The sequence below is a fragment of the Vulpes lagopus genome, chromosome 7 (genome assembly GCF_018345385.1).
Source record: "Vulpes lagopus strain Blue_001 chromosome 7, ASM1834538v1, whole genome shotgun sequence".
Classification (NCBI taxonomy): Eukaryota; Metazoa; Chordata; class Mammalia; order Carnivora; family Canidae; genus Vulpes; species Vulpes lagopus.
In genome coordinates, this window is record NC_054830.1 from 79,872,210 (window position 1) to 79,889,842 (window position 17,633).

The following is a 17,633-nucleotide window of genomic DNA, read 5'->3' on the forward strand; positions in this document are numbered from 1 at the left end:
CACACTTTTCACTTAACTATTGATAGAGTATATGGAAATGGTCTGAATATTTGATTTCCCCACAAAATTGATATGGCGAAATCCTAACCCCCAAAAGATAATGGTACTAGGAGGTGGAGCCTTTGGGAAGTGACTGGGATATGAGGGTGAAGCCCTCCTTAATGGAATTAATGCTCTTATAAATGAGATTCCAGAGAGATCCCTCGGCCCCTCTATCATGAAGGACACAGCAAGAAGGCACCAGCCATCAACCAGGAGAAGGGTCCTCACTTGACCATGCCAGCGCCTTGATCTTGGAATCCCCAGCCTCCAGAACTGTGAAAAATAAACTTCTATTGCTCCTAGGCTCCGCAGCCTGTGATATAGCAGCCCAGTGGACTACGACGGAGACCAAATACGTTTAGATCTCTAGACCATACTACTAACCTCAAGAACCATGAATATTTTGTTGGCTGTCTCTAGCACGTGGTAGAGTTGACATATATGCTGATGTCGCAGGTTCTTCAAAGCCTCAATCTCCGTTTTGATCCGAGGCAAATCACTCTGTGACAAAACACATTACATGAACAATAAACCTATTTGGGAAGTGCACCAAGCATTGAGAGCAACAACCTTAATGCTGAGTACCAAAAGCAACCAATGGCCTCAAAACAAACTGTTCAAAAGTACACAAGGATATAACAAAAATAATCTGTATGGACATTTTAAAAAAGCCTTGAAGGTTTTATGAAACCCTCTTTTATGACTCTTTTATGAAAGAATAATTTGATGTGGGTCAGTAGTACAAGGTCCATAAAAATCAAAACAAACTCAGACTCCCTTAGAGGGTTAGCATTTCAAGCAAGGAAAATAACAGAGACACACCTGTGCTGCCATTTAAGCCATATCAGTGTCCCTTAGAAGCATGTGGAGCTAAAAACTGGTGATGTAAGTGAAAAACACACAGGTCTTCACTGTCTCCATCTTTCGACTTTTCCATGGGACAATTTTAAAAACAAGACAAAAAAGAGAAAACTATAGAAAAAGTATTCTCATAAAAGTAGTAACCAGAACATTTGAGCAAATTCAGGTTTGAATTTATAAAACTAATCTATACATATTTTGAAAATAATTTTAAACTTACCCCTAGTGCATTTTTATCCATGATTTTTATAGCTACCATTTCTCCGGTAAGGATGTGGCAGGCAAGTTTGACCTTTGCAAAGCCACCTAAATATAGGAAAATGTATTATGAAGAGATAAGTAAGAGTCATCATCATCAGAGCAACCCAAGGACTCAGGCACAAATACCTTTCCACATGCTTTTATTTTTTTTAAGATTTTAAGTAATTTCTACACTCAACGAGAGACTAAAACTTACAATCCTGAGATCAAGAGTTTCACACTCCAGCTGAGTCAGACAGGCACCCCTGCCATTTGCCTTTTTTTTTTTTTTCCGCCATATGCTTTTAAGAAGCTCTATCAATCCATATCCTCCTGGAAATTTGTGGCTCTTTCTTCCTATTGCTTCTAAAGTGCTAGCCATGACCCTAACCTCTCCTCATTCAAAGTCTAGCTGAAGATTTTTTTTAACTTTATTTATTTATTTTTAATTTATTTATTCATGAGAGACACAGAAACAGAGAGGCAGAGGATAGGCAGAGAGGGAGAAGCAGGCTCCATGCAGGGAGTCCGATGGGGGGTCTTGATCCCAGAACTCCAGGATCACGTACTGAGCCGAAAGCCACCCAGGCATCCCATATCTTTAACTTCAGATTGAAGAAACAGGAAAACAATTCACTACTTAGAAATCTGCTTCATAATTAACATTGCAATTAAATTTGCTTTATAATTGGGGATCACCGGGTGGCTCGGCGGTTTGGCACCTGCCTTCCATCTGGGGTGTGATCCTGGAGTCCCGGGATCGAGTCCCGGATCCCGCCATCAGGAACCCTGCATGGAGCCTGCTTCTCCCTCTGCCTGTGTCTCTGTCTCTCTCTCTTTGTCTCTCATGAATGAATAAATAAAAATCTTTAAAAATTTTTTTTTCTTTATAATTAACACCACTAGAATATAAAGTTGCTGAGAAAAAGACAATAGGAAACATCCACTCAGTTTTCGTTTTTGTTTTCCACTCAGTTTTAAAACTGGATCAGAAGCAGGATATTGTTTCAAAACTGTATCAAAAGGTAGATAAATGTCCACACGTCAGTATCTAAAAGAAATTGCCAATTTAACATTTCTAAAAAGAAGCTATAAAAAAAAATTTAAAAAAAATAAAAAAAATAAAAAAGCTATGGTCTTCCGCATCTCAGTAAATGGCAACTCAACATTTCCCAAAAATCTTAGCCCTTCTCCTTTGTCTCACACTCCACATCCAACCCATCAACAAATCCCATTGGCTCTGGGGCACCTGGGTGGCTCAGTAGTTAAGCGTCTGCCCTGGGCTTAGGTTGTGATCCCGGGGTCCTGGGATTGAGTTCTGCATGGGCTCCCCACAGGGAGCCTGCTTCTCCCTCTGCCCATGTCTCTGCCTCTCTCTGTCTTTCATGAATAAATAAAATCTTTAAAAACAAAAACAGGGCAGCCCCGGTGACACAGCGGTTTAGTGCCTCCTGCAGCCCAGGGTGTGATCCTGGAGACCCAGGATCGAGTCCCATGTCGGGCTCCCTGCATGGAGCCTGCTTCTCCCACTGCCTGTGTCTCTGCCTCTCTCTCTCTCTCTCTCTCTCTCTCTTTCTCTCTCTGTCTCTCATGAATAAATAAATAAAATCTTAAAATAAATAAATAAATAAAAATTTAAAAACAAACGAAAACAAAGGGATGCCTGGGGTGGCTCAGCTGTTGAACGTCCTCCCTGGGCTCAAGTCATGTTCCCGGGGTCCCAGGATCAAGTCCCACATCGTGCTCTCCACAGAGAGCCTGCTTCTCCCTCTGCCTGTGTCTCTGGTCTCTCTGTGATGGAAGTTCTAAAGACTTTACATTTTGGGCCAAAAAGGACAGCTAAAATTTGAAAGGTCTGATTCATTTAACACATGTATTGAAGAAGACTACCTATGGACTGTGAGTTGAACTGTGTCCCCCAAAAAGATATGTGTAAGACTTAACATCTGGTACCAATGAACATAACCTTATTTAGATCTTCGTATATGTGGGATGCCTGGGTGGCTGAGCGGTTGAGTGTCTGCCTTTGGCTCAGGGCGTGATACTGAAGAACCAGGATCAAGTCCCCCATTGGGCTCCCTGCATGAAGCCTACTTCTGTCAGTGTCTCTGCCTCTGTGTGTGTGTGTGTGTGTGTATCTCATGAATAAGTAAAGAAAATCTTTTAAAAAATGATCTTTGTAGATGTAATCAAGTCCAGATGAAGTTGTACTGGATCAGAGTGGACCCTAATTCAAGACTATGTTATTACATGAAGATGGAAATCTGGACAAAGACACAGACACATAGATAAGAATATGTCATTTAGGGCAGCCCAGGTGGCTTAGCGGTTTAGTGCCACCATCAGCCCAGGCTGTGTTCCTGGAGACCTGGGATCGAGTCCCACATCAGGTTCCCTACGTGGAGCCTGTTTCTCCCTCTGCCTGTGTCTCTGCCTCTCTCTCTCTCTCTCTCTGTCTTAAATAAATAAATAAATTAATTAATTAATTAATTAAAAGTCGGTCAGTTAGTCATTGAGAGACAGAGATAGAGACAGGAGTGCTACAAGCTAAGGAATGAGAGACTATCAATAACTGTCAGAAACTAGGTAGGAAGCACGGAACAGAGTCTCCAGAAGAAACCAACTTTACCCACACCTTGATTTCAGACTTCTAGGTTCCAGAAGTGAGATAATAAATTTTTCTGTTGTTTAAAAAAAAAAAAAAAATTTCTGTTGTTTTAAACCACCAAGTTTGTGGTAGTTTGTTCTGGCAGCCCTAGACTAATATGCCATATAAAACTGGAGTGGATCCTTCCCTCTAGGAACAAATTCTAACATTCTGTTCATTAATCCTAATCCCATTAGGAGTGTCTTAGAGGGATGCCTGAGTAGCTCAGTGGTTGAACATCTGCCTTTGGCTCGGGACGTGATCCCAGGGGTCTCAGGATCAAGTCCCACATCGGGCTTTCTGTGGGGAAATGCTTCTCCCTCTGCCTATGTCTTAGCTTCTCTCTATGTCTCTCATGAATAAATAGATGAAATCTTTAAAAAAAAAAAAGTGTCTTAGAAAGCGTGCATTTACAATGAATTTCCAACTTATATATGTCTACTCAATCTAAATTATTATAGACAGAACTCAAACATGTAAGCCACTTAATATTTATTATAATCTTTCAAGTGAAACACACTTTTCACTTAACTATTGATAGAGTATATGGAAATGGTCTGAATATTTGATTTCCCCACAAAATTGATATGGCGAAATCCTAACCCCCAAAAGATAATGGTACTAGGAGGTGGAGCCTTTGGGAAGTGACTGGGATATGAGGGTGAAGCCCTCCTTAATGGAATTAATGCTCTTATAAATGAGATTCCAGAGAGATCCCTCGGCCCCTCTATCATGAAGGACACAGCAAGAAGGCACCAGCCATCAACCAGGAGAAGGGTCCTCACTTGACCATGCCAGCGCCTTGATCTTGGAATCCCCAGCCTCCAGAACTGTGAAAAATAAACTTCTATTGCTCCTAGGCTCCGCAGCCTGTGATATAGCAGCCCAGTGGACTACGACGGAGACCAAATACGTTTAGATCTCTAGACCATACTACTAACCTCAAGAACCATGAATATTTTGTTGGCTGTCTCTAGCACGTGGTAGAGTTGACATATATGCTGATGTCGCAGGTTCTTCAAAGCCTCAATCTCCGTTTTGATCCGAGGCAAATCACTCTGTGACAAAACACATTACATGAACAATAAACCTATTTGGGAAGTGCACCAAGCATTGAGAGCAACAACCTTAATGCTGAGTACCAAAAGCAACCAATGGCCTCAAAACAAACTGTTCAAAAGTACACAAGGATATAACAAAAATAATCTGTATGGACATTTTAAAAAAGCCTTGAAGGTTTTATGAAACCCTCTTTTATGACTCTTTTATGAAAGAATAATTTGATGTGGGTCAGTAGTACAAGGTCCATAAAAATCAAAACAAACTCAGACTCCCTTAGAGGGTTAGCATTTCAAGCAAGGAAAATAACAGAGACACACCTGTGCTGCCATTTAAGCCATATCAGTGTCCCTTAGAAGCATGTGGAGCTAAAAACTGGTGATGTAAGTGAAAAACACACAGGTCTTCACTGTCTCCATCTTTCGACTTTTCCATGGGACAATTTTAAAAACAAGACAAAAAAGAGAAAACTATAGAAAAAGTATTCTCATAAAAGTAGTAACCAGAACATTTGAGCAAATTCAGGTTTGAATTTATAAAACTAATCTATACATATTTTGAAAATAATTTTAAACTTACCCCTAGTGCATTTTTATCCATGATTTTTATAGCTACCATTTCTCCGGTAAGGATGTGGCAGGCAAGTTTGACCTTTGCAAAGCCACCTAAATATAGGAAAATGTATTATGAAGAGATAAGTAAGAGTCATCATCATCAGAGCAACCCAAGGACTCAGGCACAAATACCTTTCCACATGCTTTTATTTTTTTTAAGATTTTAAGTAATTTCTACACTCAACGAGAGACTAAAACTTACAATCCTGAGATCAAGAGTTTCACACTCCAGCTGAGTCAGACAGGCACCCCTGCCATTTGCCTTTTTTTTTTTTTTCCGCCATATGCTTTTAAGAAGCTCTATCAATCCATATCCTCCTGGAAATTTGTGGCTCTTTCTTCCTATTGCTTCTAAAGTGCTAGCCATGACCCTAACCTCTCCTCATTCAAAGTCTAGCTGAAGATTTTTTTTAACTTTATTTATTTATTTTTAATTTATTTATTCATGAGAGACACAGAAACAGAGAGGCAGAGGATAGGCAGAGAGGGAGAAGCAGGCTCCATGCAGGGAGTCCGATGGGGGGTCTTGATCCCAGAACTCCAGGATCACGTACTGAGCCGAAAGCCACCCAGGCATCCCATATCTTTAACTTCAGATTGAAGAAACAGGAAAACAATTCACTACTTAGAAATCTGCTTCATAATTAACATTGCAATTAAATTTGCTTTATAATTGGGGATCACCGGGTGGCTCGGCGGTTTGGCACCTGCCTTCCATCTGGGGTGTGATCCTGGAGTCCCGGGATCGAGTCCCGGATCCCGCCATCAGGAACCCTGCATGGAGCCTGCTTCTCCCTCTGCCTGTGTCTCTGTCTCTCTCTCTTTGTCTCTCATGAATGAATAAATAAAAATCTTTAAAAATTTTTTTTTCTTTATAATTAACACCACTAGAATATAAAGTTGCTGAGAAAAAGACAATAGGAAACATCCACTCAGTTTTCGTTTTTGTTTTCCACTCAGTTTTAAAACTGGATCAGAAGCAGGATATTGTTTCAAAACTGTATCAAAAGGTAGATAAATGTCCACACGTCAGTATCTAAAAGAAATTGCCAATTTAACATTTCTAAAAAGAAGCTATAAAAAAAAATTTAAAAAAAATAAAAAAAATAAAAAAGCTATGGTCTTCCGCATCTCAGTAAATGGCAACTCAACATTTCCCAAAAATCTTAGCCCTTCTCCTTTGTCTCACACTCCACATCCAACCCATCAACAAATCCCATTGGCTCTGGGGCACCTGGGTGGCTCAGTAGTTAAGCGTCTGCCCTGGGCTTAGGTTGTGATCCCGGGGTCCTGGGATTGAGTTCTGCATGGGCTCCCCACAGGGAGCCTGCTTCTCCCTCTGCCCATGTCTCTGCCTCTCTCTGTCTTTCATGAATAAATAAAATCTTTAAAAACAAAAACAGGGCAGCCCCGGTGACACAGCGGTTTAGTGCCTCCTGCAGCCCAGGGTGTGATCCTGGAGACCCAGGATCGAGTCCCATGTCGGGCTCCCTGCATGGAGCCTGCTTCTCCCACTGCCTGTGTCTCTGCCTCTCTCTCTCTCTCTCTCTCTCTCTCTTTCTCTCTCTGTCTCTCATGAATAAATAAATAAAATCTTAAAATAAATAAATAAATAAAAATTTAAAAACAAACGAAAACAAAGGGATGCCTGGGTGGCTCAGCTGTTGAACGTCCTCCCTGGGCTCAAGTCATGTTCCCGGGGTCCCAGGATCAAGTCCCACATCGGGCTCTCCACAGAGAGCCTGCTTCTCCCTCTGCCTGTGTCTCTGTCTCTCTGTGTGTGTCTCTCATGAATAAATAAATAAAATTTGAAAAAATAAAAACAAAAACAAATCCCATTGGTTCTGTCTTCAAAACATATCAGTTGTTACCTTGGGGGAAAAGAGGCAGGTACCGACTGGAAAAGTTCTGTCTTGATCTGAACAGGGAACACATACATAAAACTCCATGGAGACGAGTGTACTTTGCATATTGTATTGTGTTGTACCTCAATAAGTTAAAATACACAGACACGTACAGAATCCCATTCACTATATTCACTGCTATCACCCTCATTCAAGTCACCATTATCTCCCGTATCACTCACCTGAAGCATTGCAATAACCACCTAACACCTCTCTGCTCCTGCTCCTGCCTTTCCCAGCCCAAATTTTTTACAACTAAGCGGCCAGAGTGATCCTTAAAAACAAAGGTCAGATAGATCACTCCTTGGCTCAAAACTCTCTAGTGACTTTCATTCTAAATGAAATGACCTATAAGGCCTCTCCTACTACTCCCCTCTTTCTTTTCTTTTCTTTTTTAAATATCTTATTTATTTATTCATGAGAGACACAGAGAGAGGCAGAGACACAGGCAGAGGGAGAAGCAGGCTCCCTGCGGGGAGCCCATGTGGGATTCAATCCCAGGATCCCAGGATCACAACCTGAGCCAAAGACAGACTCTCAACCACTAAGCCAGCCAGGTGCCCCTACTCTCCTCTCTCTTGTTCCACTTTTTCTTTCTACAGTAGGTTGAAGAATTTTAAAATTAAACTGAAAAGCTCATGACTTCCCAAATACACTATATTCTCAAACAGTTGATCTGTCCTCTGCTTCCAAGAAAAAAAAAAAATTACCTGTCCCAATAGTTTCATATAATTCATAGTATTTGAGAAGTTCATCATAATCTTTCATAGTCCTCCTGAAGGTTTATACAAAATTACAAAAAGAACCTATAAGACAGAAATAGTACATGATCAAAAAATGAACTACTATGAGATTATCTCCTCCACTCTCATAAGTGCACATATAAATATGTCACAGACATATAAATGATACCAAAAAAACTGATTAGCTATATGGTTAAAAAAAAAAAAAAAACTGGATCCCTATCTCATACCATATGTAAAAGTCAACTTCAGGTCCAGGAAAGACTTATATTTGAAAGATAAACCTTTAAAAAAATTTAAAGAATAAAAAAAATACATTAAACATTAAAATTAAGAACTTTTACATGTCTAAAGATATCCTTAAAAAAAAGAAAACCATAAATGTGAGAAATATTTGTAACACTTATAAACCATGGATATTTATCCAGAATATACTATATACAATATAGAAAGAGACAACCCAAAAGAAAAAAGCAAATGAAATTAAAAGGCATTTCATAAAGAAACACAAGTCACCAATAAAAAAATGTTCAATTTTATTAGTCATCAGGGAAATGCAAATTAAGATTTCAATGATAGACAATTTTAAGAAACATACAATGAGTTACATATTTTATTACTATGCTCCACAACTTATATGTGTTACATACACAGTTGATTCTTGTACAATGCAGGGGTTAAGGGCATTGGACTCCCTTGCACAGTCAAAAATCCACATAGAACTTTTGACTCCCCCAAAACTTAACAGCCTACAGTTGACAGGAAGCCTCATCAATAACATAGTCAATTAACACTTATTTTATATCCTATATGTATTATATACTTAATTCTTACAATAAAGTAAGCTAGAGAAAAAATGTTATTAAGAAAATTATAGGGGGGATCCCTGGGTGGCGCAGCGGTTTGGCGCCTGCCTTTGGCCCAGGGCACGATCCTGGAGACCCGGGATCGAGTCCCACGTCGGGCTCCCGGTGCGTGGAGCCTGCTTCTCCCTCTGCCTGTGTCTCTGCCTCTCTCTCTCTCTCTGTGACTATCATAAATAAATAAAAATTTAAAAAATTATTAAAAAAAAAAAAAAAAAAGAAAAGAAAATTATAGGGATCCCTGGGTGGCGAAGTGGTTTAGCGCCTGCCTTTGGCCCAGGGCCCGATCCTGGAGACCCGGGATCGAGTCCCACATCGGGCTCCGGGTACATGGAGCCTGCTTCTCCCTCTGCCTATGTCTCTGCCTCTCTCTCTCTCTCTCTGTGTGACTATCATAAAATAAAATAAAAAAAAAAAAAGAAAGAAAGAAAATTATAAGGAGGGATCCCTGGGTGGCGCAGCGGTTTGGCGCCTGCCTTTGGCCCAGGGCACGATCCTGGAGACCCGGGATCGAATCCCACGTCGGGCTCCCGGTGCATGGAGCCTGCTTCTCCCTCTGCCTATGTCTCTGCCTCTCTCTTTCTCTCTGTGTGACTATCATAAATAAATAAATAAATAAATAAATGTAAAAAAAAAAAGAAAATTATAAGGAAAGGGGCACCTGGGTGGCTCAGTTGACTAAGCGTCTGACCGTTGGTTTCAGCTCAGGGTTCTGGGATCAAGCCCCAAGTTGGGGTCTGTACTCAGCAGGGAGTCTGCTTAAGGATTTTCTCTTCTCTGCCCCTCCCCCAGATTCTGTGCACATTCTCTCTAGTAAGTAAATACATCTTTAAAAAATAAATAAATAAACAAACAAACAAATAAATAAATAAATAAAATAAATTTACAGTTTTGTACCATACCCAAAAAAAAATAACTATGTATAAGTGGACTCGTACATCTCAAAACCGTGTTCTTCAACAGTCAACTATATTATTAAGTATGTATAAAAATATATATATATATGGGTGCCTGGGTGGCTCAGCGGTTGAGATCCCGGGGTTCTGGGATCAAGTCCCACATCAGGTTCCCCAGAGGGAGCCTGCTTCTGTCCCTCTGCCTCTGTCTCTGCCTCTCTGTGTCTCTCATGAATAAATAAAATCTTTAAAAAGATAAAATATATATATGCATATACATATGTTAGTTGTAAAAAGGTCTTAGGAACAAAAATTAAAAAATAAAAAGGTCTTAGGTAGATCTGGTTTGATTTTTGTCAGTTTTAAAATTAAGTAGAATTACAAAAAATCATGGGGATGGGGACACCTGGGTGGCTCAGTGTTTGGGTGTTGCCTTCGGCTCAGGGCACGGTCCTGGTGTCCCAGGATCGAGTCCCATGTCAGGCTCCCTGCACGGAGCCTGCTTCTCCCTCTGCCTATGTTTCTGTCTCTCTCTCTCTCTGTGTCTCTCATGAATAAACAAAATCTTTAAAAAATAATAATAATAATGGGGATGAGTAGGGCCCTGTTGTGTACATGATACATAGGATCACACAGCTTATGTATCAGCTTTATCTTATTTGTGGAGGATATGCTGTTTAACTAGAGATTAGCAGTATATAGGGCAGAAGTGCTAGTGCAATCACTGTCAATCCTGATTTTCTTTTATTCACTTATCATACAGATGTGTTTACTGAACACCTATGATGTGTCAGACCTGCGTTTTACACTAACTCTAAAACAGAGAAGAAATGCGGTCCCTACCCTCATGAATCTTACATTCTAGCAGAGAAGACAAAAAGCAAATAAACAGATAATACATAATTAAAAGCTATCATAAATACTAGGAAAGAAATAGGCAATAGTGGTCAGAATGGGTTGCTGAGAAAATACTGTTTAAGCCAAGATCCAATTTAAAGGTTGAAAAGTGAGAAAAAGAAAATCAACCTCAGGTAATGAAATTGGAGGAACTGTTAAAATGATAATGATCCTGGGGCACCTGGGTGGCTCAGCGGTTGGGCATCTGCCTCTGGCTCAGGTCGTGATCCCGGGGTCCTGGGATCGAGTCCCATGTGGCTCTCCATGGGGAGGCTCCTTCTCCCCCTGCCTATGTCTCTGCCTCTCTCTCTCTCTGTGTCTCTTATAAACAAATAAAATATTTTTTAAAAAATGATAATGATCCTTAGACTCACCACTATTTTCTCACCAATATCCTCCCACCTCCTGCTTCCTTAAGACACCCACCTGCTGAAAGGCTACAGCTTTTTGACAGTATTCATTCTAAAACTGGTCCTTGCTTCCCTAATCCTTTCTTAAAATCACCAGCACAAGCTCAAATCCTATAAGCCCCTTTTTGGTTCCTAGGGAGTATTATTTCTTAATGGTCTTTGTTCAATAGGCCTCAACAGAAGTTGTGAGCCCATTAAGGAGAGGAAGGATATTCTAAAAAGAGGGAATTTAGGTGCAAAGATCCCAAGGGAAAAAAAGTCAACGTGTACTGAACTAAAACTGCTTTTAGAGGTACCAGCAACTGGAAATGCAGATTTGAAGCTGGGACAACAGATGAGCCACATGGAAAAAAAGAATATTGGTGCTCTCTCTCTCTCTCATATTACACACAAAATCAATTACAGTTTGTATAAAGACTTAAAAGTGAAAGACAAATCTTTAAAATGTAGACAACTAAAGTCTTGCCCATACCAGGCCTATAGCCAGGAGTGGAAAAAGGCAGAAAGGAAAAAGAAAAGAAAGAATTAGAAGAATATAGTTTCATGGAAGCCAAGAAAGAAGAAAAAAGTAAAACGAGTAAAAGAAAGTTTCTAGGGAGTAGATTTCTAGTTTTCTAAAAGTGTTCATACATAGGTCAAGTCCTACAGCTTGAGTCTCAGTACTGCAAAGTGGAGCTTTCTTTATGGATAGACATGAGGTGAAAAATCTGTGAACCCACACAGAAATGGCTCCTCTAAGATGCTCTCCTTCCCAGAGGCTAGTGTGGAAGGACAGGACTGGGGGATTTCAACCTTGGGAAGAGAGGCCCCAACACCCCTTAGAAAGCCAAGCAGGAATCAGGAAGCCCAGGCAAGTGAAGGTCACTGAGTCAGGCACAAATAATCTCCCATATAATCCAGCACAGCATATCAGGACCCTAGAGTTCACAAAGGAGTTTGAGGCCAATACCTGGGTAGTAACAAAATTCTCCTTTGCCCAACCTGACCCCTGTGCACAGGTCTCCCCTGGTGACCTAGCAGCAGACTAGCTATGGCAAAACAGGCCAGGATCCTCAGACCCCATTCTCTCTAACATTTTGAAAAATTAAGTGAGTACATGCATATCCAATTGGGGCTTCGGAAGTGAAGTTCCAGGTGGAAAGGGCAAAGCTCATACATCTTGATCACTGACTCTCAGTAGTAGAAGCCTGGTATTAGTGCTCATTTCTAGAAACCTGACAGTCTCCCTTCACCCACAGGCAGAGTTCTAGCAAGGCCGCCACAAAATGATGAGTGGCCAGCACCATGTTCACTCTGTTCCTCATCCGGTCTCATCCAGAATTGAGTAGCCAGCACATTACAAAGCCTTAAAAACGGTCATGACTTTGGAAGATCTAAAATGCAAGTTCCACTTCAGGAGTGCAGGGAGTTGGGACGCCTGGATGGCCCAGTGGTTGAGCATTGCGTTTGGCTCAGGTCGTGATCCCGGGGTCCTGGGATGGAGTCCAACACCGGGCTCTACACAGAGATCCTGCTTCTTCCTCTGCTTCCTCTGCCTGTGTCTCTGCCTCTGTGTGTGTGTGTCTCTCATGAATGAATAAATAAAACTTTTTAAAAAAGGAGTGCAGGGATCCCTGGGTGGCGCAGCGGTTTGGCGCCTGCCTTTGACCCAGGGCGCGATCCTGGAGACCCGGGATCGAATCCCACGTCGGGCTCCCAGTGCATGGAGCCTGCTTCTCCCTCTGCCTGTGTCTCTGCCTCTCTCTCTGTGTGACTATCATAAATAAATAAAAATTTAAAAAAAAAAAAAAAAGGAGTGCAGTGAGTTTATAAAAAAAAAAAAAACAAGACAAAGTAAAAGGAGAGATCCTGAGTACAGTGAGGGTGAGGTATCATCTTAAATTGAGGTAGAGAAAAAAACTGAATCTGAATGAAATAATCAAAAGCGCAAGAGCTACAAACAATATTTTTTCGAATATTCTCTTAAATCTCCTTTTAAAATGCTTAAAGCTGGGCAGCCCGGGTGGTTCAGTGGTTTAGCGCCGCCTTCAGCCCAGGGCCTGATCCTGGAGACCCGGGATTGAGTCCCATGTTGGGCTCCCTGCATGGAGCCTGCTTCTCCCTCTGCCTGTGTCTGTCTGTCTCTCTCTCTCTCTCATGAATAAATAAATAAAATCTTTTTAAAAAGTAGGCTATCAAAAAAAAAAAAGTAGGCTATCAGGTTCATTAGAGAGCAAAGCCCCAGCTTAGGCAGTATTGGGGGTATGGGGGTATTCAGAACACAGAGGCTAAAGAGGAAATACAAAGAGACATTTCAAAGCTTAAAAACCATGAGATGGAAATTGACAGATGCCTCGCAAAATATAAGAATCCTAATTGCCAAGTGCACATGTCTAAATTCCATACAAAAGATTGAACCCTGTTGACACATTCAAAAGGAGACAACCTTTTGTATGACCTTGGAATTCACTTCCCCAGATGAGAGATATAAGAATTCACAATTAACACAAATGAGTTTTGAACTTCCAGGTCACAGCCCCAAGTCAACTAGCAAAAGATCAACTTACGCCAATATAAGACAAGCACCTTTTCTTTCTCTTTCTTCTCTTTATCTACATCCCCCCCATCCTCAAATTACACCATATTTTTGGACGAGTAATACAAATGTGGGCCTCAATCAAATCTACTGAATCCAGTAACCATCATTTTTGCTACTGTAGAAAGTTTGCATTGCAAACTGGTACAAATGACAGCAGATTTTACTTGGCTTTTGTGGAGCTAGTTCTAAATATTCTTAAGTGGGATCCCTGGGTGGTGCAGCGGTTTGGCGCTGCCTTTGGCCCGGGGCGCGATCCTGGAGACCTGGGATCGAATCCCACGTCGGGCTCCCGGTGCATGGAGCCTGCTTCTCCCTCTGCCTGTGTCTCTGCTTCTCTCTCTCTCACTGTGTGCCTATCATAAATAAATAAAATTAAAAAAAATATATATATTCTTAAGTGCTCTGTTTACCGTCTAGACTTTGGAAGTATAGAATATAGGAAGGATGGGGCTGGAGTAACCTAACTCTGTAGCTGCTTAAAAAAGATATTGAGGGCAGCCCTGGTGGCCCAGCAGTTTAGTGCCGCCTTCCGCCCAGGGCTTGATCCTGGAGACCTGGGATTGACTCCCACATCAGGCTCCCTCTGCCTCTGTCTCTGCCTCTCTTTCTCTCTCTCTCTCTCTCATGAATAAATAAATAAAATCTTAAAAAAAAAAAAAAAAAGATATATGATCATTGTGGAAGGCAGCCTCTCCACTGTGGATAATGTTGAAGAAAACTAGGCCCCACTTAGATACCTGAATGTTGTTCTCAGTGTGACCATATAGAAAAATGGGAGGCATATACATTTAGTATCTTGAACTTCTCTGGGGCAACTGCTTAGGTAACAGAAGGTTTATCACCAAATTTTATAGAAGAGCAACAAATTGGAGGCAATTTCTTACTAATGATATTATCCGGGCTATGCTATTACCTGCTGGGTAATACATTTACCTCATCGATGAGCTTGGTTAAGATACTATGCTGAGGATATTTCAAATAAGAAGTAGAATACCGGGATCCCTGGGTGGCGCAGCGGTTTGGCGCCTGCCTTTGGCCCAGGGCGCGATCCTGGAGACCCGGGATCGAATCCCACATCAGGCTCCCGGTGCATGGAGCCTGCTTCTTCCTCCGCCTGTGTCTCTGCCTCTCTCTCTCTCTCTGTGACTATCATAAATAAATAAAAATTTAAAAAAAAAAAAAAGTAGAATACCGAATGGTATATAATGTGGCCTTGTAATTGATACATTTAATTAACATCCAGTCCTTCTGCCTCGCAGAGGATTCTAGGAGCACCGACGAAGAGGCATTCATTCCTAAAGGCGTTAAGAGATTCATCTGCTCATCTGGCTGGTCCACAGTAGATAAGAGAGGCAGATCCGCTGGTGAAACAAGCCCAGTGATGATGCAGTAAGGGGCTTTCTGATTTCTCCCCAAACATGGGAAGCAGAAACCAAAACATGAACAAGAAAGCTGGGGCACACTGACTTCCAAGCAAAACTCCAGGTACCTCTCAAACCCGCCGCCACTCCCCCCCTCCCCATCCCACTACCAAAGAGAAACATCAGAGGTGACGTTCAGGAACAATTACTCATCCTAGGTGCTATAGGACTGATGGCTTTCTTGGGACGCTCTCCATTGGGAGTTTCCCTTTTTCCCGCTGGTTTCTTGGGGGTACTGCTGCTTTTACTGCTTTGGCAGTCAGGGCATGTCCCTTTTAGCGTGAGCCTTCTTAAGCCACTACTTGGGGACAGTGAAGGGGGAAGAAGGATCTGGACTCTTAAAAGGGGGCGGTAACAACATAACACGTTTCCCCTTGAACTGCACTGCCCCAGTGCACTGGGCTGTAAGGCTGTAAGAACAGAAATAACTTGGAACCTTCCTCCACCTTCTTCGGCGGAGACAGGGTCACGGACACGTGTAATGTGGGAACTCACGACTCTCCAAGTCCCCTTAGTGGCAAACGCTTTGCCGGCGCCTCATCAATAACTCCGAGTTAGAGACGATCATTATCCCCACTTAGAGAGGAGAAAACCGGGGGTCGGGAAGCCTGACTAGACCATCCGGGAAGTGGGCTCGCAAGGTGGGGCTCCGGAGAAATTCTCCAGGTCCCCCGCGCCGCGTTACAGCCGGGACCCCGGCCCTCACCTACGGCGGAGACACTGACCTGAGAGGGGCGGAGGGCCGGGAGGGGCGGGGCCGGGCAGAAGCACACCGGAGCCGGCCAGCGGTCCCGAGCGGAGAAGCAGCTTTGGAATTGCGGGGTTCCGGCCGCTTCCGCCCGCCAAGGAAATCAAACCTTCCCGGACCGGAAGGGGCGGGGCGCGGCGGGGGCGCGCGGGGGGCGGTGCCGGGCGCGGCGGGAGCGCGCGGTGGCGCTCCGACAGGCCCCCCGCCCCCCCGGAAGGGCTGGGCCTGGGAGGGCACCGCAGAGCCGGTCTGGGGCTCCCGAGGCCCCATGACGTAAGGGCCTCGGTTTTCCGTCTGGGTGCGCCTTCACCGGAGGGCATGGAAGGTTCTCCAGGGGCGGTGGACGTACAAAGTCTCCGCGTTAATCAGCCTGCTCACGCCCCGCTTCCTAGAATCGATCTACGGGGCAGCCCGGGTGGCTCAGCGGTTTAGCGCCGCCTTCCGCCCGGGGCGTGATCCTAGAGACCCGGGATCGAGTCCCGCATCCCGCATCCCGCATCCGGCTCCCTGCAGGGAGCCTGCTTCTCCCTCTGCCTGTGTCTCTGCCTCTCTCTCTGTGTCTCTCATGAATAAATTAGTAAAAATCTTAAAAATGAAATAAAGTTGATCTACAAAGAGGTTGCACGTCTTTGCGGTTCTCCTTTCGTGCTCTCCTTGCCCAGTGGCCCTTCTCCCACCCCGTCAAATGCAAGTCTACCTCTTCTCTCGCCAAATCTTACGAAAATGTGCTGCCACCTGGAATAACAGCCCCGGAGACCACGTTCATGGTCTGTTAGGTAACTCAAAGGTACGAGAAACGCCAACCAGTTCTCAAAGATGGAAGTCTTTCTTTTTTTTTTAAGATTTTATTTATTTATTCATGAGAGAGAGAGAGAGAGAGAGAGAGGCAGAGACACAGGCAGAGGGAGAAGCAGGCCCCAGGCAGGGAACCTGATGTGGGACTCGATCCCGGGACCCCAGGATCACTCCCTGGGCGGAAGGCAGGCGCTAAACCGCTGAGCCCCCGGGGAGCCCCGATGGAAGTCTTTCTTTTTTTTTTTTTTTTTTAATTTATTTTTTTATGATAGTCACAGAGAGAGAGAGAGAGGCAGAGACACAGGCAGAGGGAGAAGCAGGCTCCATGCACCGGGAACCCGATGTGGGATTCGATCCCGGGTCTCCAGGATCGCGCCCTGGGCCAAAGGCAGGCGCCAAACCGCTGCGCCACCCAGGGATCCCTGGAAGTCTTTCTAATACAGTTCGCTGTCTGATCATGATGTGATGTTCATTGCTGTATGAATTACAGTTGTAATGGTAACTCTGTCTGGAAGCAAAAAGAATTATAGCCACGGGAAGAAAACGTTCAGTATAAATTTGCATATGTATTTTTTAAATAGACATTACAATTTGGGGGCACCTGGGTATCTCAGTTAAGCCACTGACTCCTTTTTTTTTTTTTTTTAACGATTTTATTTATTTGAGAGACACAGAGAGAGGCAGTGACATAGGCAGAGGGAGAAACAGGCTCCCTGCGGGGAGCCGGATGTGGGATTCGATCCTAGGACTCGATCCCAGGACCCTAGGACAACGACCTAAGCCAAAAGTAGAGGCTCAACCACTGAGCCACCCGGTGTCCCAAGCCACTGACTCTTGATTTCTGCTTAGCTCATGATCTCAGGATTATAAAATAGAGGCCCCAGTCGGACTCCACCGTCAGCTTCTCTCTCTCTC

General features: G+C 43.2%; 1 protein-coding gene across 3 annotated transcripts in view; it reads right to left on the reverse strand.

Moving 5' to 3' along the window:
- Positions 1 to 16,013, reverse strand: part of MELK (maternal embryonic leucine zipper kinase) — a 97,601-nt gene extending 81,588 nt beyond the window's left edge. For 2 of the 3 annotated variants that reach the window (XM_041762803.1, XM_041762804.1), the window contains exons 1-2: positions 1,124 to 1,205; positions 427 to 543 (exon numbers count right to left, since the gene is read on the reverse strand). In XM_041762803.1, coding sequence (XP_041618737.1) covers positions 427 to 543; positions 1,124 to 1,162 — 156 coding nt within the window. In that variant the 5' untranslated portion in view covers positions 1,163 to 1,205. Of the gene's footprint in view, positions 1 to 426; positions 544 to 1,123; positions 1,206 to 4,731; positions 4,849 to 5,428; positions 5,515 to 8,077; positions 8,174 to 15,900 lie in introns of those variants that run through there. The other variant, XM_041762805.1, reaches the window with a different exon arrangement.
- Between the last annotated feature and the right edge of the window lie 1,620 nt (positions 16,014 to 17,633).